We start from the raw sequence: 26450 nt of genomic DNA, 5'->3' as shown, positions 1-26450 counted from the left end.
AGGCTAATACTGGACTCATGAGTTTGAAAGTTTTCTCCTCTCTTCAGTTATTTTTAGATTTTGAGAAGGATTGAAGTCTTTAAATGTTAGTAGAATTCTCTAGTAGTGAAGCCATCTGGTGATGAGCTTTTCTTTGTTTAGAGTTGTTTGTTTAATGATTCAGTAGATTCAGTATCATTTCTGTAGTTCATGTGTTTAATTTTTTCATGATTTAGCTTTTGTAGATTGTATATTTTTAGAAATTTATGTTCCTTCTAGATTAGTTAATTTGTTATATAGTTGTTAATAGTAGTCTCTTGATCACCCTCTCCCCTCCCTCAGGGGCATCAGTTTTAATGTATCTTCTCTGAGTTTCTGATTTTTGGTATTTGATTTTTTCTTAGTTCATGTAGCTAAAGTAAAAATGAAGTTGCTTAGTCCTATCCGACTCTTTGCGACCCCATGAACTGTAGCCTACCTGGCTTTTCCATCCATGGGATTTTCCAGGCAAGAGTACCAGAGTGGGTTGTCATTTGCTCCTCCATCATGTAGCTAAGTAAGGGTTTGTCAATTTTGTTGATCTCTTCAAAGAACTTTTAGTTTTGTTGGTGTTTTTTAAAAAATTTCTCTGTTCTCATTTTCATTTATTTCTACTCCAATCTAATTTATTATTTCTTTCCTTAAGCTAACTTTGGGTTTTGTTTGTTCTGTTCCTAGTTCCTTGCGGTGTAAAGTTAGGTTGACTCCAGATCTATTCTTTTTTAATGTAGGTAGGAATTTATTCGGAGAAGGCAATGGCACCCCACTCCAGTACTCTTGCCTGGAAAATCCCACGGGCAGAGGAGCCTGGTAGGCTGCAGTCCATGGGGTCGCTAAGAGTCAAACAGGACTGAGCGACTTCACTTTCACTTTCCACTTTCATGCATTGGAGAAGGAAATGGCAACCCACTCCAGTATTCTTGCCTGGAGAATCCCAGGGACAGGGGAGCCTGGTGGGCTGCCAGCTATGGGGTCACACAGAGTCAGACACGACTGAAGCAACTTAGCAGCAGCAGCAGGAATTTATTGCTATAACCTTCTTTCTTAATACTGCTTTTGCTGCATCCCTAAGTTTTTGTTATATTGTATTTTCATTTGTCTATTTTCTAAATTCCTTTGTCATTTTTTCCTTTGACCCATTGATTGTCAAAAAATATGTTGTTTGGTTTCTGCATATTAAAATTTTCCAAGTTTTCTTTTGCTGTTGATTTCTAGTTTAATTGGAAAAGATGGTGGTTGTAAAAGGTACTTGATATGGTGTGTCCATTGACATAGTTTTATATTTAATTATTTTTGTGTTTTTTATCTTTTAAATTCTATACCAGAATTAAAAGTGACTTATGCATCACCATTACAGTATTACAAGATTCTGTATTTGTCTATATATTTACCTTTACTGGAGAATTTTCTGTTTTTCAGTGGTTCTATGTACTAATTAGTGTTTTTGCTTCAACTTGAATGACTCTCTCTAGCAATTCTTATAAAAGACAGATTCACTGGTGATTAACTCTTTCAGCCTTTGTTTATCTTGTTAGGTCTTTATTTCTTTGAGTTTTGAAGGGCAGTTTTTCCAGATATAGTATTGTGGTCAGCAGGTTTTTTGTTTGTTTCAGTGCTTTGAATATATCATCCACTACTTTCTGGATTGTAATGTTTCTCCTTCTAAATTTTAAAAAATTCGTTAGTTTTGGGTGCGCTGAATCTTTGTTGCTGTGCTCAGGCTTTCTCTGGTTGTGGTGAGTGGGGCTACAATCTAGTTGCAGTGTGCAGACTGCTTTTTATGGTGGCTTCTCTTATTAGAGAGCACCGGGCTTCAGCAGTTGTGGTGAGTAGTCTCAGTAGTTCTTCACAGGCTCAAGCGCATTCGGGCTTCAGTAGTTGCGGTGTGTGTGGGCTCAGTAGTTGTGGCCAGGGACTTAGCTGCCCCGCAGCACGGGGAGTCTTCCCAGGCCAGGGATGGAACCTGTGTCTCTGCATTGGCAGGCAGATTCTTAACCACTCTACCACTAGGGAAGTCCAAGGCCTGTAATGTTTTTGATGAGTAACTGCTGATCATCTTGTGGATGCTCCCTTGTACCTGATGATTTGCTTTTTCTCTTGCTGCCTTTTGGACTCTGTCTGTCTTTAACTTTTGACCCTTTGGTTATATGTCTTAGTGTAGGCTTTTTTTAGTTCATCCTAGTTGTCTTCTTTTGAGCATTTTGAATTTGGATGTCCTTCTTTTTGGATTTGGTAAGTTTGGGACCATTTGTTTCTTCCTATAAACTTCCTGCTCCTTTTTCCTCCTTTTAGGGCTTCCATATGTGTGTCTTGATATGTTGGTGGTGTCATCAGTTTCTTAGGTTTTATTCATTCATTTCTTTCCCTTTGAGTCCATTAATTCTTCTGCTTAATCAAGTCTGCTGTTACTAGGTTGATTCCCCCCCCCCCCCCCCCAATTCATTTATTGTAACCTTCAGGTCCAGATTTTCCATTTGGGTTTTTTTTTTTTTTTTAATGTTTTCTGTGTGTGTGTGTGTGTTTTTAATGTTTTCCATCTCTTTCTTGATATGTTCATACATTGTTTTTCCTGATTTAGTTCGTCTGTGTTCTTTTAGTGCATTGAACTTTATTAATATGATTATTTTAAACTTTTATTGTCAGATAATTCACCAATCTCTTATTTCTTTAGGATCAGTTTCTGGAGATTTATTTTTTTTTGATTGTCCAGTTGCCCCCTGCCTCGTGTTTTCATACACCGCCTTGTTTTTTTCTATTGTTATAATTTGTGTGTTTGAACTGTAACTCCTAGTCTTTATGAACTGGCTTCATACAGGGTAAGAGCTTTAGCAATCAACCCAGGTAGGGAGTCTGGAGGCCCTCAAACCTTTTCTGGAGATGTATCTTCCCTGGGCACCTTCACATAATTTCCTAGTTAGAGGGGTTCCCTGGATTTTCTATTAGGAGCTTGTTGTAATGTTTTGCTCCCTCTGGTGTTTGTCAGTGTTACTGCGAGTTTTCTGATGTTGAAACAAGCCTCTTAAGTTCTTTTTTGTTCTCCACAGCACCTAGGCATCCAAAGAATGTTGGCTCAGTTAGCCTTCTGAGTTAAGTGAGAAGGAAGATAGTCCCTGGGGCAACTCCCCCAAAAGCTGAAATTTTAGACCCACGTTCTGCTCTTCTGTTTCCTTCCCAAGGAAGAGCTGTGAGCTGAGTGTTTTCTCCTGATTGCCTGAAGCAGTATCAGATCCTGTCTGGTGATGCTAGTTTTTGTGTTCCATCTTGCTCCCTCTTGGGCTTTTTTTGATAAATAGATTCATATATTTTATCTTAACTACTAGTTCTATTGCATTTTCTCTTTTTTGTTTTGTTTTTTCTTCAAGGACTCCACTTATATGAATGTCGTTTCTTCTTTGCCTATTTTTATATTCTGTCATCTTTCTTACTCATTTTACTTCTTTCTTCACTTTATTCCTATTCACTTGGTTATTTGACATCCTATATAAAGCACACTTAAGTCTTTGAGTATATTTTACACTAGGCTTCTCATAATTTTAGTTTTCATTTCTGAGGTAATTGTCTTTTTCTTTCTTTTTGCGTTCAATCAACTCTTTCCGTTTTTTTCCTGAGTCTTTTGCGTCCTTCTCCCATGTTAGTTTTTTGTGTATTTGGGGTAGTTCACAACATTCTTAGTTTAGTAGTGCCCTCTTCTGTCAGTGTAGGCTGTGTGGAATGATCTGCTTTTGAGGAGTAGGCAAAGAATAGCTTGTCTCATTCTGGCTCTTTCTAGCTCCCCATAATTTTGTTTTCTGCAGGACAAGTGAAATGGGCTCAGTTTAAATTTTTTTTTTCTTCTCTGTAAGTATTTGAAACTTGCTCTTTTGATTTTGATCTCCAGGAATCTTGCTACACTCTGTTTTGTGCTGATGGTTCATCTGTAATTCAGTTTGTCATTGTGACTTAAGTTTTTTAGTCCTTTACTAGTAAGTTTATAATTACAGTGAGGTAGAGTAGATAATTGTAGTTACTCAATCAGCTATATTTAGTTGGAAATTTTGGATGCAAATTTTTAAAATATCAATGAATGTTTAACTTTGTATGCAGTCTAATTTGATGGATTCTGAAACCTAGCCTGCATATTGGGGTATGAGCTTGACAAGATGGAAAAGAGACATACAATGATTCAAATTTCAGTCCTGCTAATTTCTGTCATAGAAATCACAGAGTCTTAGTTTACTCATCTCCAGAAGAAAAGTATTTCTACCTTGTACCTTGTGGAATTGTGCTTGGTACTTGCACATGACTAGAAATCATTAATTATATAGCATCTTTTAGTTTGTGTTTAATGGCTTACCATATAATCTCATGTGTTACTAAGAAGAGTATAAAGTGTAGAGAAATTATATGCTTTATACTTTTCTTAATAATTGATGCTTTCATATTGTGCTGGAGAAGACTCTTGAGTTCCTTGAACTGCAAGAAGATCCAACCAGTTGATCCTAAAAGAAATCAGCCCTGAATATTCATTGGAAGGACTGATGCTGAAGCTTCAATACTTTGGCCACCTGATATGAAGAGCTGACTTATTGGGAAAAGACCCTGATGCTGGGAAAGATTGAAGGCAAAAGGAGAAGGGGCCAGCAGTGGATGAGATGTTAGATAGGATCACTGACTCAATGGACCTGAATTTGAGCAAACCCTGGGAGACAGTGTAGGAGACAGAGGAGTCTGGTGTGTTGTAATTCATGGGATCTCAAAGAGTAGGAAATGACTTAGTGACTCAACAATAACAAAATTTTTCTAGGAAAACCCAAAAAATGTTTAGGTATGTAATAGATAGGTGTAAAAGGATATTTCAGAATGTCAAAGTACCATGAGAAGTGATTTTGTGTTTTTGGTAGAGAGTTCCTTCATTTAAGATGTTAAACCTTTTTATATCTTTTTTTTTTTTTTTTTTAGTTTACAAAAGTAATATAGATTTATAGAAAATTAATGTATAGAAAATTCTGAAACCGCAAAAGGCACACAGAAGGAATAGCATTTTGTGGAATGTTCTATTCTGTATTCTTCCAGGCTTTTTTTAAGGTCACTAGAGGTCTGTGTTATGTTGTTTTCTACTATTATCTAAGAGTTCTAGTTTATGGATATAACAATTTATATACTAATTATGTATTTATTGCTATTTAGACTTTTTTTTTTGGTGTTAGAAACAGTGCCATGGTGAGCATTTTCATTTAGTCAGTGTTGCCCATTTGTTGGTTGCCTTTTGAAGAATTCCATTTGTGGAGTTGGTAGGTCAAAGGCATGCTTTCATAAAGGAAATTAAGTAGTACTTGGTTTTTAGTTGTTATTAAAAATTAGGTACCATCACCCATGTATAATGCAGCATGTAACAAGAACAGCATTATTCCTGTCAACCTCTTCCCCGCCAATACAATGACAAATCAAAACTCTGATACCTACTTTCAGACTTTTGTGTGTGTTTGCCACTGATTATAACTATTATATGAAACACAGTCCTCAAGAAGCCTTGTCATTGTTTTTTCTGATTTTTTTTTTTTTTTTTTTTTTTACAGATAGACTGATAATCTGGGGAAGGAAATGGTAGCTGAAAATTTATTTATAGAACTAAATTTAGTCTGTAAATGGGGGAGTATGTCATGGTCTAGCTCCTTAAATTTCTGGCTGCATCTGTCATCTGTCTGCTGCATTAAGAAGGGAGTCATCCATGATCTGTTTTTAAATTTTTCATTTGTAAAATTAATGTTAAATCTTAATCTATTAAAGATGTATTTCAAAAATTAGATTATACCTAAAAATGTATTTAGGACAAAGTCAAATATACATCAAAAGAATCTCTTCAAAAAAAAAAAAAGTGCATACTGTTTTTGTTACCTGTGTCTGTAGATTTATTAGCATTATAAGAACCTGTTTTGTAATCTTTATTAGACTTTTCTAGTAAGGGTGGAATAGTCAAGAAACATTGGAATCAGAATCCTGAAATTTCTCTCTCTTATATATCATTACTATTTGCTAAGAGTAAGTCACTTGTTTCTTGAATGCCATTTATAAAAATGGAAAATAATATCTACCCTTGTGTCCCAAGATTGTAAGGAGCTAATAGGCATGTGATTGTGGGTGTACTTTGAGAACTATAAAATATTACATCAGTGCAGGGTGACATTGCATACTGTATCACTTTTTTTAACCAGGAGAGGTGAAATATCATCAAGGTAATAGAAAATAGAGCTTCCCAGGTGGCTCAGACGGTGAAGAATCTGCTGCAGTGTGAGAGACCCAGGTTTGATCCCTGGGTTGGAAAGATCCTCTGGAGAAGGGAAGGGCTACCCATTCCAGTCTTCTTGCCTGGAGAATCCCAGCCAAGAGGAGCCTGGTGGGCTACAGTTTATGGGGTCACAAACAGTTGGACACAACTGAGCAACTTTCACCTTCAATAGGAAAATACAGGCTTAATTAATGCTATAAATTGCTGGCCTCATTCAAGGCCTGGCTTTCTAGTTTCTTGATGTTGTTTGTGTGTTTGATCCCCTCAAAAGTTCTTAGTCAACTCGAAAGTATTTACTCCAAATAACTAAATTGATAGTAATATTTGTATGAAAAGTATACTTAGTGCTTCAGCTTGGGATTCTGTCCTATGAAAAAAAACATTTTCTGAAGGTGAAGAAGCTGTCCTGTCCCTTGGTTCAGCTGGTTGCCTTTTTCTGAATGTCTCTGGGCTCTAGTCCATTTTGGATAGTCTGTTCCCTGTGCCTGGATTGTTTCTTCTTTTCCTCTTTTGCCTTGCTAAATTGCTATTGATCCTAAAACTCTTAGTTTATATTTTACTGCCTTTGGACATCTTCAGCAATATGTGAACCGTCAACTTCCAGATGTTCAAGCTGGTTTTAGAAAAGGCAGAGGAACCAGAGATCAAATTGCCAACATCCGCTGGATCACCGAAAAACCAAGAGAGTTCCAGAAAAGCATGTATTTCTGCATTATTGACTATGCCAAAGCCTTTAACTGTGTGGATCACAAGAAACTGGAAAATTGTTCAAGAGATGGGAACACCAGACCACCTGACCTGCCTCTTGAGAAATCTGTATGCAGGTCAGAAAGCAACAGTTAGAACTAGACATGGAACAACAGACTGGTTCCAAATAGGAAAAGGAGTACGTCAAGTCTGTATATTGTCACCCTGTTTATTTAACTTCTCTGCAGAGTACATCATGAGAAACGCTGGGCTGGAAGAAGCACAAGCTGGAATCAGGATTGCTGGGAGAAATATCAATAACCTCAGATATGCAGATGACACCACCCTTATGGCAGAAAGTGAAGAGGAACTCAAAAGCCTCTTGATGAAAGTGAAAGAGGAGAGTGAAAACGTTGGTTTAAAGCTCAACATTCAGAAAATGAAGATCATGGCATCTGGTCCCATCACTTCATGGGAAATAGATGGGGAAACAGTGGAAGCAGTGCCAGACTTTATTTTTTGGGGCTCCAAAATCACTACAGATGGTGATTGCAGCCATGAAATTAAAAGACGCTTACTCCTTGGAAGGAAAGTTATGACCAACCTAGATAGCATATTCAAAAGTAGAGACATTACTTTGCCAACAAAGGTCCATCTAGTCAAGGCTATGGTTTTTCCATTGGTCATGTATGCATGTGAGAGTTGGACTGTGAAGAATGCTGAGTGCCGAAGAATTGATGCTTTTGAAGTGTGGTGTTGGAGAAGACTCTTGAGAGTCCCTTGGACTGCAAGGAGATCCAACCAGTCCATCGTGAAGGAGGTCAGTCCTGGGTGTTCTTTGGAAGGAATGATGCTAAAGCTGAAACTCCAGTACTTTGACCACCTCATGTGAAGAGTTGACTCATTGGAAAAGACTGATGCTGGGAGGGATTGGGGGCAGGCGGAGAAGGGGACAACAGAGGATGAGATGGCTAGATGGCATCACCGACTCGATGGACGTGAGTTTGAGTGGACTCCGGGAGTTGGTGATGGACAGAGAGGCCTGGCGTGCTGCAATTCATGGGGTCACAAAGAGTCGGACATGACTGAGCAACTGAACTGAACTGAACTGGACATCTTTATCTGTTTTCCCAGAATGAGTGTTTTGACCAATTGTGAAGAGACATGGTTGTCAAGCTCAGACATGATTGCATACTTAGATAATCTATCTTCCACTAGCTAGGTTCTTTAATGGCGAAGTCTGTCTCTGTCTCATTCACTCATAATTCTCAGTGACAGGAATAGTATCTGGTGTCTACCAGGTGCTCTGAAAAATGTTGAAATGATGGCTTCTGATATATAAATCTTAATTTATGCAATGCAGGGTAGCCAGATGAGATTTAAGGAATTTCTGAAGCAATCCATTTAAATATTTAGGAACCTTAAAGAGAGGAGGCAGTGCGGCTAGAATAAAGTTTGGGAGGAGAGAAGTATGAGAAGTCTTGTAAGTCATTGAGTGATTTTAACCTTTGAATATGAAGGGGATCCTGCATGGCCTAGTTTACATTCCAAACAGTAAAGGTGCTTTGTTGGAAATTATTCATAGTGGGTCAGAGAGAAAGTATCTGTTAAGTGGTGAGGTAATGAGAAGTTACTAGAATCTGGATGTATATTATAAGAACTATTTTTTCATCTTTGTTAAAAAATGCTTCTTGCTATGATACTAATATAGTCTGTTGATTATAATTTTCTCTTGTCTTTGAGTTATTGAGAATTTTGTACTTTTGAAGTTTGAGGTGTATAAACGCAGAAGATACTTAGAATCTGATATAAATTCTTTTTCTGTTATTTGCTTTTATTTGTGTTATCTGGTATTGGTGATAAGCACCTCAATTAATTTAACAAACAAGGGATCAGTTTTCTTGTAATTGAGATGTTAAATTCTGCTTTATGAATACTTAATTCTGCTTATTAAAATTGTAGTCATTTAAAGTGATACCAGTATGTATACAAGTATTAAGGGAGAATAATGGCAATGTTTTCTGAAGGTCTGTAGTGTAGGAACTACTGTTTTTTAATTGATTCTTAAAGTACTTTGCAATTATTAAATAAAATAAATTTTAAATAGAATTTTGTATTGAATTGACATTATTGAAACAACTTACATTGCCTGCTTTACATTTTCCAGGAACATCACTTACAGCGAGCTATTTCGGCACAGCAAGTGTTTAGAGAAAAAAAAGAGAGCATGGTCATTCCAGTTCCTGAGGCAGAGAGCAACGTCAACTATTACAATCGCTTGTACAAAGGAGAGTTTAAACAGCCAAAACAGTTCATTCACATTCAGCGTAAGTTTGTTAATTCATTTTTTCTGTTTGTAATTTAAATGTATCAAACAGTGAAAAATCCTTTCTCTCTTTTTACACAAAGAAATTTGAATTTTAAAATTCATACCCACTGATTTATAGAAATGTAAAACATGAAAGAATAAAATTCTTCTGTGCTTACATCTGAACTTCAAGATCATTTTGATTGTGAGTTACATTTGGAACAGTTGATGGTTATGTTGTATAGGATTTTCTGCAGAACTTAAACTTATACAGCTGGAACATATAATATATTACCTTTTTATATATTTTTTTGCATATTATACTGTTTTTATACACTTACTATACAGCTATAAAGTATAATGGATTACCGTACCCAAATAAGGTATGTTTTTCAAGGCCTAGTGGCTATAATGCTGATTAGGGGCAAATCTGAAATTTTTTTAGAATTAGATCCTACACCTCTACCTTCTTGTAATTTTTATGGAATTCTAATTCTTCCTCCTTTGATCCTCTTATTTTTCTCCCCATTGTTATTTTTTAAATGATCACCATCTCTGATCTTAAAACTGTTTCACTAATCTCCTAACTGTTCTGTTATCCATACCCTCTTCTAATCTTCTCCACAAAGTCCACTGGCACCAGAATGGTCTTCCTGAAGTGTCTGTCTGATCAGATTATGACCTGGACTTAAAATTGTACTGTGTTCTTTATTTTATAGTAGCAGTGTTCAGCTAATTTTGCAGACAGATGCTAGTGTCTTAGTTTCTTGTCTGGTTGTATTTGGGAAATAAACTTTGAGTCGTTTGTTAAAATAGTGTTGAGGGCTCTGCTTCACGTGTACCTGTATGAGAGTCTCTTGATTTGCAGCCTGGTAATAGTTATTTTTAAAAAGTTGTCAGGGTAATTCAAAACCTCTCCAGATTTAATACTGACTGTAAAATCTAGTATTTTTCATTAGTTCTCAAGATATACATTTGTCATATTTGAAATGAGATTGCATCTTAAATTGCTTTACTTCTCAATTAAAGTATGGTTTGTCTAAAGAGAATTTCTACTTGTTTTTGCCAGGCATCTGGGGACCAACCTGAGACCACCTTAAAGTCTTTGCTTGTTTTGTTTTATTTGTTTGCTTTTGGACCACACTGGTAGCTTTAGTTTTACTTGTTTGTTTTTAGACCACACAAGTAGGCTGTGGACCTGCTTGGAATTCAGTTCTCAGGAAGAGATTTTCTTCCCCCCTCCTTCCACCTAAGGGCAATTTGAGAAATATAGTTTCATGTTGTTCCTTTCTGCATGGCTGTTGTATTTATCTTATGCTGAAGTTCTTGCCCTTTGATATAAAGCTTTATGTAGGGATATTATATAAATTTAAATATAAAGCTTTTTCTTTTTCTTTCTTGCAGTTCATAAAGTAATGGTGCATCTTGTAATTGCTGGCATTATAGATTTAATAGAATGCAATAATAGCCAAAGTCTCTGATTTGAATGCAAGGCCATTTGTGATTTGTTACCTGCTTCCCCCTTTAACCTCATTTCCAGTTGCTCTTTCCCTCCCACTTTATCCTGTAGGGAATAAAATTATCCACATTTGCCTTGTTTCACACTTCACATTTCCTTGCATGTGCTGTTCAAGTCTTCTTTCCTTTTCTATAGCTTAAGATCTTCGAACTCCCTTTTGCTGCTTAACCCTGATATCTCATTCTACCTCTCCTTTGCTTTATCTCAGTAGCTTGCCTCTGTCAGAGGACTCACCATGCTTTATTGTGATTATTTGTAACCATTCTGTCTCTCCTTTTAGATTGTGAGCCCCTTGAGGGCAGGGACTATGTTTTATTTTCCCTTTGTATCTTTAGAGTCAAGTGCATGGCTTATAAATGCTCAATAAAATGGCATGTTTGTTGACTGGTTGAGTTGTTTTTAAATGGCTTAAAAGCCTTTAGGTGTCAGAACCATTTTCCAGAGACTGTTCCCCTAAGCATTCAAGAGAAACACAGTTGCAAAAATTATTTGTGTGATTTGTTTTCTCTGTGTCTTTGACTTTGAAATCCCTTAGCTTGTTGAATTTTCCTTGTCTTTGTATCAGGAATGAGATAGCTGTTCATAATAGAAATTTTAGGCATTTTTTAAGCCAACATATCCCCACTCTTCCTTTTTTTTTTATTTTTATTTTTTCCCACTCTTCCTTTTTGTGTATTTTAATAACAGTATAGCTGGACAGTAGGACCATTTGTAAAACCCATTCTTGGCAACCAAGAACCAGAAATTGGATGTAACCCATCTGGGTCAGACCCAATAGATACAATAAATATTAATCTTGTGTTGTTTTTTCTCCATTTCATTTTATTCTATTGCTGTAATAAATGGAATAAAAATAATAGAAGATTATTTTAGCTACTTCCTTTTTTCTCATTGAGTCTTAGCATATATATTTTATATATACTATTATATACTAAATTGTGCTGCACAGTTTTTTTCTGCCTTTTCTATTTATATTTTAGTTTCCTCAGGTTTTTATGTAGTCTTCTGTTGTCATTTTCAATGTATATATAATTTTCCATCAAATGTATATTCCATTATTTGCGTGCCTTTTTGCCTACTATTGGGCTTCCTTGGTGGCTCTGCTTTAGTCTTTGTACCTTCCAATCCGTCATCCACATTGCCACTTTTGTGATTGGTACCCATTTAGAATGTTTCCAAGACTTACTGTTGCCTATAGGATAAAATTTTAACTCATCTGTGTGATGTTTAAGGCTCTCCTTTGTGCCTGTCTCGTCACAGTCTGCTATGTGTTCTTCCACCGTGACATCAGCCTGTCATTGAAATGAACTGTTGACAGTCTGTTCCTCCTCTAAACTGTAAGTTCTTTGGGAACAGATGCTGCATCTCATTCACCATACAGTCCCACACTACAATCTCAATATACTGCACACCCAACCTCCCCCCACACCAATTCCTCTAACTCTTCACACTTTCAGCTACAATAATAGATCCTTTTAGCTCTATGATTCATCCCTTATTTTCTCATCCAGGCCTTTACATAGCCCTTTACTTCTCTTTTCCCATTGTTAAAGTACAGTTTATTCTCCAAGGCTCATCTCCAGGGCCACCTTTAAGAGCCTTTTCCTAACCCCTTTAAGCAGAGTTCCTAACAGTGTTTACCTCAAGCCCTCTTGTCGTGTGTACACCCTCACTGTGGCATCAACCACCTGTAGTTGCAATTGTTTGCCCTCTGTTGCTTCACAGGTTATAAGGCTCATTGAGAGAAGGGACTTTTTTTTTTCTTCTTAATTTTACTGCCTACTGTAGTACCTAGCATATGACTAGGTATGAAGTTAAATATTTTGCCAAATAAATCATGAATGAATGGTGAAGATAAAAGCATACACATCTTGACATTTTTGAGACATTGATCTTGTAGGAGTCAAAATTGTATACAGAATTAATAATATAAGAATACAATTATTGACATGTACAGTAAAATTGAGAAGACCTGCTATGTGAATCCAAGTCAAGAATTGAGCTCAGTTACTCACCAACAATGTCATTATGTCATTTTAAAACAAAAAGTGTTTGCCTAGGAGTTAGGAGTGGAATGACTCCAGTGTGGTGTGGATGTGAGATAAACCTGATATTCTTTCCTGTTCCTTTTGGTAATAGTTCTACTTAGTAACCTGTATTAGTGTTCTGGAGAACTTAATCACAACACGTTGTGGTATTTTGCCCAGGTTTAAAGCATTTTGGTGGCATATAGTCTTTGATGACCCAAGATACTCAAACTGTTCCTCATTTCAGCTAATTCTACATATTGGTCAGTTGTGTGACATACGTAGAAAATGCTACCTCCATTTTACTTACTGTTATAATGGATTTACTTTGGGTACCTTCAGTTCAGTTCAGTCGCTCAGTCGTGTCCAATTCTTTGCGACTGCATGAATTGCAGCACGCCAGGCCTCCCTGTCCGTCACCAACTCCCAGAGTTCACTCAAACTCGTGTCCATCGAGTCAGTGATGCCATCCAGCCATCTCATCCTCTCTTGTCCCCTTCTCCTCCTGCCCCCAATCCCTCCCAGCATCAGAGTCTTTTCCAATGAGTCAACTCTTCGCATGAGGTGGCCAAAGTATGGGAGTTTCAGCTTTAGCATCATTCCTTCCAAAGAAATCCCAGGGCTGATCTCCTTCAAAATGGACTGGTTGGATCTCCTTGCAGTCCAAGGGACTCTCAAGAGTCTTCTCCAACACCACCGTTCAAAAGCATCAATTCTTCAGCACTCAGCTCTCTTCACAGTCCAACTCTCACCTGCATACATGACCACTGGAAAAACCATAGCCTTGACTAGATGGACCTTTGTTAGCAAAGTAATGTCTCTGCTTTTCAGTATGCTATCTAGGTTGGTCATAACTTTTCTTCCAAAGAATAAGCGTCTTCTAATTTCATGGCTGCAGTCACCATCTGCAGTGATTTTGGAGCCCCAAAAAATAAAGTCTGACACTGCTTCCACTGTTTCCCCATCTATTTCCCATGAAGTGATGGGACCAAATGCCATGATCTTCGTTTTCTGAATGTTGAGCTTTAAGCCAACGTTTTCACTCTCTTTCACTTTCATCAAGAGGCTTTTGAGTTCCTCTTCACTTTCTGCCATAAGGGTGGTGTCATCTGCATATCTGAGGTTATTGATATTTCTCCTGGCAATCTTGATTCCAGCTTGTGCTTCTTTCAGTCCAGCGTTTCTCATGACGTACTCTGCATATAAGTTAAATAAGCAGGGTGACAATATACAGACTTGACGTACTCCTTTTCCTATTTGGAACCAATCTGTTGTTCCATGTCCAGTTCCCAATGTTAAAATTCTTTCATTCGTTATGGAGTTTAAAAGCTTATTAAATTCAAAATCCAAATTTTTCGTCTTAAGGAAATGACTTTGTTTACATTGCAGTAAATTCTTTATTTTGACTTCCCATTATCCCTTTCATTTAATGTAATATTTTACAGTATCTCAGAATTTTAGAATATGAAGGAACTTGAGATACTGTTTCATAAGTATTCTGAATATGTCCTGTTTTGAACTCAATTCAATGTTTCTTTGAATCAGGACTCCTTTGCATGTTTTCAAATGAAGGTTTACTTAGCCTTCTCAGTGCATTGCTCCCACAAACACAGGTAAGTAGAAAGAACGTCACCTGTTAGCTGAAAGAGTCCAGGAGAAAGGATTGGTGAGATAGCACCCTTTGTTATCTGTCAGGCAGGGAGATGAACCCACTCAAAGGAAATTGAATTCTGCTCTTTGTGTCTGCAGCCCACATCTGAAGTCCTGGGAAGGTACCTGTCTGTGTGTGTACACTACTGTACACGTTCGTACTCTTGAAACTGACTCCTCAGTTCAGTGAAGCCGATCATTGTCAAGTCTTGACTTAAAAAAGAAGAAAAATTACACTTGTTTAGTATCACGTGGATTGTTTATTCTACTACGTTTTCAGCAAGAGTGAGACAGATGCTGATCTAACATCCAGTGTCAATCTCATTATCCTTGAAATGTTTATTGCTGTTCTCCTCATTAAACAAAAATGATGATAACTGACTGTTTGCCTTCATAGGACAAATATGTTTTGATTGGAAAGAGTTGAAAAATATCCCAAATGAAGAACATTGTTTGGTTTTTACAATAAAACTTTTTGGTGAAAAAGATACATTCTAGGAATATCATTTCTTATTTAAAAATTCCTTTTTTTAAAACTGGATATCTGTTAAGAAATCAGGTTGAACAGAAATGATATCACACAATTAAATACCAGAAAAGCCATGCCGGAAGTACAGAAGTGGATTATATCCGATTTGTGGAAAAAACGTTCCAGGTGAAGCTAGATTCCAGGTTGACGTGGTTAGAAAGATACTGGGGGCAGTGAGCAAGGTCAGGCCATGAGGGCAACCTACATTCAGACTAGCTGTCTTTAAGGATCTTCCTATCTTCTCTGAGGAAGCCTATACTTGTGCTGAGCCTCTTATCTTTGGATAAAGATGTGAGTATGGGCACTAGTTCTGAAATGGTAGAATAGTATCTGGGTGAGTACGAACCCAGGAAAGGGTGAAGAGCCCTAAAACTTAGAAAATATTAAATAATGAGTAATGACAGATATTTGGGAAAGCAGTATAATCATTTGACAGTCTGGGATAGAGAGGTGAAAGAGAAGTCTAGAGGATAAGGAGCATGTGCCTTGGGCTTGTGTGCCTTTTCTTATGTCTGCTTATGAAAAATACCAGAGACATTTTTCACAGAACTAGAACAAATACTTTTAAAATTTGTGTGGAAATACAAAAAACCCCAAATAGCCAAATCAGTCTTCAGAAGATTATAGGAATCATGCTCCCTGGCTTCAGACTATACTGCAAAGCTAGAGTAATCAAAACAGTGTGATACTGGCCCAAAACAGCTGTAGATCAATGGCGAGCAAGATAGAGAGCCCAGAAATAAACCCACTTGCTTATGGTCAATTAATTTGCAACAAAGAAGGAACGAATGGAGAAAAAACAGTCTCTTCAGTAAGTGGTGCTTGGAAAATTGGACAGCTACTTGTAAAAGAAAGAAATTGTAACATTCTCTAACACCATAAACAAAACTAAGAATGGATTAAATGTAAGACTGGATAGTATAAAACTCCTAGAGGAAAACATAGAACACTCTTTGACATGAATTGCAACCATATTTTCTTGGATGTATCTCCTAAAAGAAACAAAAACAAATGGGACCTAATTGAATGTAAAAGCTTTTACACAGCAAAGGAAACCATTGTCAAAATGAAAAGACAACCTACTGAATGGGAGAAAATGTTTGCAAATGATAAGACTGATAAGGAATTAATATCCAACATATATAAACAGCTCGTGTAACTCAACATCAAAAAAACAACCTGATTTAAAAATGGGTAGGACTGAATAGACATTTTTCCAAGGAGGACGTGCAGATGACCCAACAGGCATGTGAAAAGAAGCTCAACTAATCATCAGGGAAATGCGAATCAAAACCACAATGGGACATCACCTTGCACATGTCAGAATGCTTGTCATTTAAAATTTAAAAAAAAAAACATTGCTGAGGATATTGAGAAAAAGGAATCTTTGCACATTGTTAGTGGGGATGTACCTTGGTGCAGCCATTGTGGAGAACCATATGGAGGTTTCTCACAAAACTAAAAATAGAACTATTTCAACAGTTCCACTTCTGGGTGTATATCTGAGAAAAGCAACACTAATTTGGAAAGATACATGTACCCTATTGTTTGTAGCAGTATTACAACTGCCAAGATATGAAAGCAACCTAAGTGTGCATGAACAGGTGAATGAATAAAGATGTGGTATATACATACACAATGAAATACTACTTAGCCATAAAGAATGTTTTAAGAGCAGGCTTCAAAGACCTTGTAAGTAGGGGACCCAAAATTTGAACCAGGCAGACAGATTCCAGAATACATGCTTTTTTTCCCCAGCTTTGTTGAGATATAACTGACATACAGCACTGTATAAGTTAAAAGTGTGCAGCTTAATGATTTTCCCTATGCATGTTTTGAAATGATTTGTTGTTGTTCAGTTGCTAAGTTACGTTTGACTCTTTGAGACCCTGTGGACTGCAGCATGCCAGGTTTCCCTGTCCTTCACCATCTCCTGGAGTTTGCCCAAGCTCATGTCCATAGAGTCGGTGATGCCATCCAACCATCTCATCCTCTGTTGTCCCCTTCTCCTTCCTTCAGTCTTTCCTAGCATCAGATTTGAAATGATTACTAGAATGCATTTAGTTAACATTTATCACTTCATATACAGAAAAAGGAATAAAAATATTTTTTCCTGTAATGTGATCTTAGGACTTACTCTCTTAACAACTTTCATATGTAACATATTAGCTGTGTTATATGGTCATCATGTTGTACCTTACATCCCCAGTACTTAAAACTGGGAATTTGTACCTTTTGACTACCTTCATCCCCTTCTCCCTCTCCCAATCCCCCATTTCCAGTAACCACAATATAATCTCTCGTTCTGTGAGTTTGGGATGGTAGGGGGTAGAAATTTTTTTTATATCCACTTGTGAGATCATAAAGTATTTGCCTTTGTCTGTCTGACTCAGTTCACTTAGCATAATGCCCTCAAAGTCCATCCATAATGCCCGTAAATGGGCAAGACTTCTTGTTTTTTAATGGCTGAATAGTATTCCATTATATACATGTACCACAGCTTCCTTCGTTCACTTACTGTTAGGCATTTAGGTTGTTTCTGTGTCTTGGCTATTGTAAGTAATGCTGCTGTGAACATGGTGGTGGGGGCAGGTCAGCGGGGGGTTGCATCATATGTCTCTTACGTAGTTTTTTCATTTCCTTTGGCCATATTTCAAGAAGTGGGGTTGCTAAATCATATTGTAGTTCTATTTTTACTTTTTTTGAGAAAACTCCGTACTGTTTCACAAAGTGGTTGAATTAATTTGCATTCCCACCCACAGTGCACAAGGGCTCCACATACTCACCAGCATTTGTTGTCTCTTGTCTTTCTGATGCTAGTCATTCTGACAGGCATGAGATGATATTGTGTGGTTTTGATTTGCATTTCCCTAATAATTAGTGAGGCTGAGTATCTGTTAGCTATTCATGTATCTTTGTTGGACAAATGTCTATTCAGGTCCTTTACACATTTTTTATTGGATTGATAATCTTTTTAAATTTTTAGATTTACAGAAAATTGAGCAGATAATACAGCAATTCCCCCCCCCCCCCCACACACACACACACAATTTCCCCTATTACTACCTTGCATTAGTATGGTACATTTGTTACAGTAACGTAGTCAGTACCTTATTAACTAAAGTCTGTAGTTTGTGTTACTGTTTGCTGTTTGTTTTGTATAGTTTTAATGAATTTTTAAAAATCCATATCATAGATTCATCATTACATTATCCTACAGAATAGTTGAATTACCATAAAAACTCCCTGTATTTTCACCTATTCGTTCCTCCAGATCCCTGGCAATCACTCATCTTTCTGCTCTTTCTATAGTTTTGCTTTCCAAATTGTAATTTAAGTGAAATTACACATGACATGGGCTTTTCAGACTGGTTTCTTTCACTTACCATTATGTATTTCAGGTTCTCTGTTTTTTTTCTTTGACTTGGTAGTTCTCTTTTTAATTATTGAATTAAAAATAATTATTAATTATTCCATTATATGGATAATTCCAGAGAAGGCAATTGCACCCCAGTCCAGTACTCTTGCCTGGAAAATCCCATGGACGGAGGAGCCTGGTGGGCTGCAATCCATGGGGTCGCGAAGAGTCGGACACGACTGAGCGACTTCACTTTCACTTTTCACTTTCATGCATTGGAGAAGGAAATGGCAACCCACTCCAGTGTTCTTGCCTGGAGAATCCCAGGGACGGGGGAGCCTGGTGGACTGCCGTCTATGAGGCTGCACAGAGTCAGACACTACGGAAGCGACTTAGCAGCGGCAGCATATGGATAATTCAGTGTTTGTTTATTCATTTACCTATTGAAGGACATGTTGGTTGCTTCCAATTTTAAAAAATTATGAAAAATCTCTGTCTTCATTTTTTGTGTGGACGTTGAGTTTTCGGCTCTTTTGGGTAAACACCTGGGAGCACAGCTGTTGAATTATACAGTAAGGCAGTGTTAGCTTTGTAAGAAGCTGCCACACTGACTGCTTTCAAAGTGGCTATTTCATTTCTCATTTTTCATTTTTACTAGCAGTGAAGGAGCGTTCCTGTTGCTCTGTATCCTCGTCAGCTTTTGGTGTGGTCAGTTTTAGAATTTTAGCCATTCTAATAAGATGTAGTGGTATCTCATTCTCTAATAACCTAGGATGTTGAGTACCTTTTCATATGATTAATTGCATTTTGTGTATCTTCCTGGGTTAAGTGTCTGTATCTTTACCCATTTTAAAGTTGGATTCTTTGTTTTCTTATTGTTGAATTTTAAGTGTTCTGTATATATTTTTGAGTACTTTATCAGATCTGAGTTTTGAAAATATTTTCTCCCAGTCTGTGACTTGTCTTTTCATTCCTTTAATATATCTTTCCTAGAGCAGGAGGTCCAGCTTAATTATTTTTCTTTCATGGATTTTGCTTTTGGTGATATTTCTAAAATCTCATCACCAAATATGATATCATGTAGGTTTTCTCCTATGTTACTTTCTAGTAGTTTTATAGGTCAGTGTTTTTACATTTAGGTCTGTGATTCATTTTGAGTTAAGTTTTTTGAAAGGTGTAAGACCTGTGCCTAGATTCATCATTTTTAATATGGATGTCCAATTGTCTCAGCACTGTTTGTTGGAAAGATTATTCTTTTTCCTTTCAATTGTCTTTGCTTCTTTTGTTAAAGGTTGATCGACTGGATTTATACGGATCTATTTCTGGGCCCTCTAGTCTCTTTCACTCATCTTTTTGTCTATTTTTTGGTCAGTAGCACACTGTCTGTATTACTGTGGCTTCACAGTATATCTTGAAATCAGTCCTCTGACTTTATTCTTCAATATTATGTTGACTATTTTGAATTTATTTGCTTCATATAAACTTAAGAATCACTTTGTCAGTACTGACTGATACACAGAATGGCTTGCTGTAATTTTGATTGAGATTTCATTGAACCTTTAGATCAAGTTGGGAAAAACTGATAGGTTAACCAAATTGAGTCTTCCTTCCAGTAACCATAACTCTCTTTACATTTATTTAATTCTTTGATAATGTTTCACCAGAGTTGTTTTGTTCTCCACATGTAGAACTTTATTTATTTTATTAGATTTGTATCTTAATGTATCATTTTGGGGGGGTACTAATATAAATGGTTTTGTGTTTTTAGTTTCAAATTTCACTTTCTCATTGTAGTATATAGGAAAGTGATTGATTTTGTATATTAATTGTGTGTTCTGCAACCATGCTATAATCACTCAGTTCCAGGAGTTTTTGGTCACTTCTTTCATAGACTTTCAAATACAGTCCATGGGATCGCAAAGAGCTGGACACGACTGAGCGACATCACATCACTTCATAGATTGTATTAACACCTGTAGACAACCTTGTCATCTGGGGGCAAAGTTATTTTTTTCGTCTTAAGTATTAGCTGGGGTTTCCAGTACAGTGTTGAAAAGCAGTGGTGAGAGGGAACATCATCCTTGCATTGTTTCTGATCTTGGTAGGAAAGCTCTTAGTTTCATACCACTAAGTATGAAGCTTGCTGTAAGGTTTTTGTAGATGTTCTTTATCAAGTTGAGGAAATTTTCCTATATTCCTAGTTTGCTGTCAGTTTTTATCATGAATGGGTGTTGGATTTTGTTAAATGGTTTTTCTGCATCTGTTGAAACAGTTTTATTTTTTCTTTGTTGATGTGGTAGATTACATTCATTGATCTTTTCCAACTTTTCATACCTATGATAAATCCCACTTGGTCTTGGAGTATATTTCTTTTCATACATTGTTAGATTCAGTTCATTAGATTCAACTTTATTGAGGATTTTTGCTTCTACATTCATGAGTGCTACTGGTTTGTAGTTTTGTAATTTCTTTATCTGAGTTTGGTGTTAGGGTAATGCTAGCCTCATAGAAGGAATTAGGAAGAATTCCTTTGGCTTCTATCCTCTGAAAAATGTTGTAGCAAATTGATACTATTTCTAACTTAAATGTTAAATAAAATTCACTAGTGAACCCACCTGTGCTTGATGCTTTCAGTTTTGGAAGATTATTAATTGTTGATTCAGTTTCTTTAATATATACAGGCCTATTCATAGTGTATATTTTTTTCTTATGTGAGTTTAGGCAGATTGTGTCTCTAAGGAACTAGTCCATTTCATAAAGATTATCAGATTTGTCGGCATAGAATTGTTCAGTGTTCTTTGACTATCTTTTTAATATCCGTGGATTCAGTAGTGATGTTCCTTGTTTTTAAATTTCTGACATTAGTAATTATGTTCGCTCTCCTTTTTTCTTAGTTTGGCTAGAAGCTTATTGATTTTATTGATCTTTAAAAAAAAAAAGCTCTCGGTTTTATTGATTTTCCTCTATTATTGTGTTCACTTTAATTGATTTTACTCTATTTCTCATTCCACATCTTCTGCTTACTTTGGATTTAATTTGCTCCTTTCTTTCCAGCTCTCACAGGTAGAAGACTTGATTTTCTATCTTTCTTGTTATATTTCAGTGTTGCAAATTTTCCTCTATCACTGTTTTTACGTCCCACAAATTTTGGTGTTACATTTTCATTTAGTTGAAAATATTTTAAAATTTTTCTTGATACCTCATCTTTGACCATATTTTTAAGAGTAATGTTTCAGTTCAGTTCAGTTCATTTGAGTCACTCAGTCGTGTCCAACTCTTTGCGACCCCATGAGTCGCAGCACGCCAGGCCTCCCTGTCCATCACCAACTCCCGGAGTTCACTGAGACTCATGTCCATCGAGTCAGTGATGCCATTCAGCCATCTCACCCTCTGTTGTCCCCTTCTCCTCCTGCCCCCAATCCCTCCCAGCATCAGAGTCTTTTCCAGTGAGTCAACTCTTCTCATGAGGTGGCCAGAGTACTGGAGTTTCAGCTTTAGCATCATTCCTTCCAAAGAAATCCCAGGGCTGATCTCCTTCAGAATGGACTGGTTGGATCTCCTTGCAGTCCAAGGGACTCTCAAGAGTCTTCTCCAACACCACAGTTCAAAAGCATCAATTCTTCGGCGCTCAGCCTTCTTCACAGTCCAACTCACATCCATACATGACCACTGGAAAAACCATAGCCTTGACTAGATGGACCTTTGTTGGCAAAGTAATGTCTCTGCTTTAGAATATGCTATCTAGGTTGGTCATAACTTTCCTTTCAAGGAGTAAGCGTCTTTTAATTTCATGGCTGCAGAGTAATGTTTAATCCATAAGTATTTGGGGATTTTCCAACTGTCTGTTACTGACTTTTTTTTTTGTATGACTGAAATTCTAAACAGTTCCCTGTTACACCCTACCTCTAGTACCTGACAGTCACCATTCTACTCGTTTTATCTGTGAATTTGTCTACTTTAAGTGGAATCCTGTAGTATTTGTCTTTTTGTGACTGGCTTATTTCACTTAGGATAGTGTTCACAAGGTTCATCCATGTTGTACCATATGACAAGACTTCCTTCTTTTTAAAGGCTGAATAATATTGCATTGTATGTATGCATCGCATTTAGTTTATCCATCCATCTGTTGATGGACATTTAGGTTGTTTCTGTATCTTGACTGTTGTAAATAACATTGCAGAGAACATGGGTGTTCACATATCCCTTCTAGATCCTATTTTTAGTTCTTTTGAATATTTGCACAGAATTATGATTGCTGGAAGTGATAAATAGATTTAAGGGACTAGATCTCATAGACAGGGTGCCTCATGAACTGTGGACGGAGGTTCGTGACTTGTACAAGAGACAGGGATCAAGACCATCCCGAAGAAACAGAAATGCAAAAAGCAAAATGGCTGTCTGAGGAGGCCTTACGAATAGCTGTGAAAAGAAGAGAAGCAAAAAGCAAAGAAGAAAAGGAAAAATATACCCATCTGAACGCAGAGTTCCAAAGAATAGCAAAGAGAGATAAGAAAGCCTTCCTCAGAGATCAATGCAAAGAAGTAGAGGAAAACAACAGAATGGGAAAGACTAGAGATCTCTTCAAGAAAATTAGAGATACCAAGGGAACATTTCATGAAAAGATGGGCTCAATAAAAGAGAGAAATAGTATGGACCTAACAGAAGCAGAAGATATAAGAAGAGGTGGCAAGAATACACAGAAGAACTGTACAAAAAAGATCGTCATGACCCAGATAATCACAATGGTGTGATCACTCATCTAGAGCCAGACATCCTGGAATGTGAAGTCAAGTGGGCCTTAGGAAGCATCACTACGAACAAAGCTAGTGGAGGTGACAGAGTTCCAGTTGAGCTATTTCAAAATCTAAAAGATGATGCTGTGAAAGTGCTGCACTCAGTATGTCAGCAAATTTGGAAAACTGAGCAATGACCACAGGACTGGAAAAGGACAGTTGTCATTCCAATCCCAAAGAAAGGCAATGCCAAAGAATGCTCAAACTACCGCACAATTGCACTCATCTCACACACTATTAAAGTACTGCTCAAAATTCTCCAAGCCAGGCTTCAGCAATAGGTCAACCATGAACTTCCAGATCTTCAAGCTGGTTTTAGAAAAGGCAGAAGAACCAGAGATCAAATCGCCAACATCTGCTGGATCATTGAACAAGCAAGAGAGTTCCAGAAAAACATCTATTTCTGCTTTATTGACTATGCCAAAGCCTTTCACTGTGTGGATCACAGTAAACTGGGGAAAATTCTGAAAGAGATGGGAATACCAGACCACCTGACCTGCCTATTTAGAAACCTATATGCAAGTCAGGAAGTAACATTAGAACTGGACATGGTACAACAGACTGGTTCCAAATAGGAAAAGGAGTATGTCAAGGCTGTATATTGTCACCCTGCTTATTTAACTTATATGCAGAGTACATCATGAGAAGTGCTGAACTGGGAGAAGCACAAGCTAGAATCAAGATTGCCGGGAGAAATATCAATAACCTCAGATATGCAGATGACACCACTCTTATGGCAGAAAGTGAAGAACTAAAGAGCCTCTTGGTGAAAGTGAAAGAGAAGAGTGGAAAAGTTGGCTTAAAGCTCAACATTCAGAAAACAAAGATCATGGCATCCAGTCCCATCATTTCATGGCAAGTACATGGGGAAACAGTGGAAACAGTGGCTGACTTCATTTTGGGGGGCTCCAGAATCACTGCAGATGGTGACTGCAGCCATGAAATTAAAAGACCCTTACTCCTTGGAAGAAAAGTTATGACCAACCTAGACAGCATATTAAAAAGCAGAGGCATTACTTTGCCAACAAAGGTTCGTCTAGTCAAGGCTATGGTTTTTCCTGTGGTCATGTATGGATGTGAGAGTTGGACTGTGAAGAAGGCTGAGCGCTGAAGAATTGATGCTTTTGAACTGTGGTGTTGGAGAAGACTCTTGAGAGTCCCTTGGACTGCAAGGAGATCCAACCAGTCCATTCTAAAGCAGATCAGTCCTGGGTGTTCATTGGAAGGACTGATGTTGAAGCTGAAACTCCAATACTTTGGCCACCTCATGCAAAGAGCTGACTCATTTGAAAAACCTTGATGCTGGGAGGGATTGGGGGCAGGAGGAGAAGTGGGTGACAGAGGATGAGATGGTTGGATGGCATCACCAACTCAATGGACATGAGTTTGGGTAAACTCCGGGAGTTGGTGATGCACAGGGAGGCCTGACATGGTGCAGTTTATGGGGTAGCAAAGACTGGGACATGACTGAGCGACTGAACTGAACTGATGATTGCTGGATCACATGGTAGTTCTACTTGTAATTTTTGAGGAACATTTTTTTTTTTTTTACAGTGGGAACACCTGTTTTACTATCATATCAACAGTGCACAAGGGTTCCAATTTCTCCATTGTCACACCAAGTGTAATTCTTTTGTGTTTTGTTATATTTTAATAGTGGCCATCCTAGTGAGGGTAAGATGACCTCTCCTTATAGTCTTGATGTATATTTCCCTAATGTTTAGTGATATTGAGCATCTTTTAGTATGCTTGTTGGCTGTTTGTATATCTTTTTTGATGAATTGTTTGTTCAGATCCTTTGCCCATTTTTAAAGTCTGATTGTAGTTTTTTGTTTAAGTTATTGGAGTTGTTTATATATTCTGGTTGTTAACCCCTTATCAGACATGTGGTTTGCAAATATTTTCTCCATGTTTTCACTCTTCCTTTGCTTGTTTTCTTTGCTATGCAGAACTTTTTAAGTTTGATGCAGTCACATTTGTCTCTTTTTGCTTTTGGAGCCTGTGCTTTTGGTATCATATTCAAGAAATCATAGACAAATCCATTGTGACAAAGTTTTCTCCCTCTGTTTCTTCTAGGCGTTTCAAGTTGATATTTGTATATGATGTAAGATAAGGATCCATCTTCATCTTTTGCATGTGGATTTCTAGTTTTCCCAACACTGTTTGTTGAAGAGACTATCCTTTCTCCATTCCGTCTTGGCACCCTTTTTGATCATCTGGTCATATGTTACATGACAGTTTATTTCTTGGCTCCTTGTTCCATTGGTCTTTATGTCAATACCATATTGTTTTGATTATTGTGTTATTATGGTATGTTTTGAAATCTAAAATCTATATTTTAAAATATGGTATTTTATATCTACCATAGGGATGATTTTTGAAAAGAATATTTGGTGACATTTTCTTTAAAGAATCTCTTTTTGTAAAGGAAATTATGTCTTTCTTTCTAACTCGTGTTTTATATATTTGGATTTTTCTTCAGGTCTATTAAGATTTCTATTTTAAATCCTTCTAATATCTTCTGTATATTGAGTTTATTTCCTAGTCCAGTTAATATTTTGCTAACATTAAAACAAGTCTGTTTATAAGAATACTGCTGTTTAATTTCTCAAGTTCCTATCCATTTAGTGGGCTAGAGACATATGTTCTTTTTCTGTGACTTGTTTATTATTTTACACTATTAGATATTAATAGAATGTGTGTTCTTACTCATTTATTACATTTAATTTTAGGATTAGTTTGTACTGATTAAGCCAAGATACTGTATGAACCCAAAGGTCTTGAGTGAGGTTTTTTGCTGATGTACTGTACTGGTTGAAAGATTGACTGAAAGTGAATAAGAAAAATAAGAGGTTTGAATTGAAGAATCTTGGGGAGAATATGAGTACATAGGGTTCACTGACCCAGAATATTTTCTTAGAACACAACATTATTTTTAGAGTCATGGAGTAACATGATTTTTATTTTTAAATAGATAATGCATTTAGAAGTTTCCAAAATAAAAGATATACAAAAACAACCTCATCCCTATCTACTCTCTACTCTGAGTCACCTTCCCTTTATTAGTAATCACTTTTATTAGCCTATCTAATTTTTAGGAGTTTGTGATACAGATTCACATACATAGGAAATTATATTTTTATACCCCTTCTTTCACAAAATTTAGCACACTGTATGTACTCTATAGCATATGTTGTGTGTATGTGTGTATAGGAGTGTGGTCTGGGAATTATCCTATATTAGCATGGAGAGTGTGTCCCCACTCCTTTTTGCTGCTGCATAAATAGTCCTTTGTG

General features: G+C 37.0%; 1 protein-coding gene across 2 annotated transcripts in view; it reads left to right on the top strand.

The window, feature by feature from the left end:
* Positions 1-26450, top strand: part of EPC2 (enhancer of polycomb homolog 2) — a 127960-nt gene that overhangs the window by 44423 nt on the left and 57087 nt on the right. For both annotated transcript variants that reach the window (XM_027561240.1, XM_027561247.1), the window contains exon 2: positions 9138-9297. In XM_027561240.1, coding sequence (XP_027417041.1) covers positions 9138-9297 — 160 coding nt within the window. The remainder of the gene's footprint in view (positions 1-9137; positions 9298-26450) is intronic.

Source organism: Bos indicus x Bos taurus, chromosome 2 (genome assembly GCF_003369695.1).
Source record: "Bos indicus x Bos taurus breed Angus x Brahman F1 hybrid chromosome 2, Bos_hybrid_MaternalHap_v2.0, whole genome shotgun sequence".
Lineage (NCBI taxonomy): Eukaryota > Metazoa > Chordata > Mammalia > Artiodactyla > Bovidae > Bos > Bos indicus x Bos taurus.
This window is presented reverse-complemented; position numbering and strand designations above follow the sequence as displayed.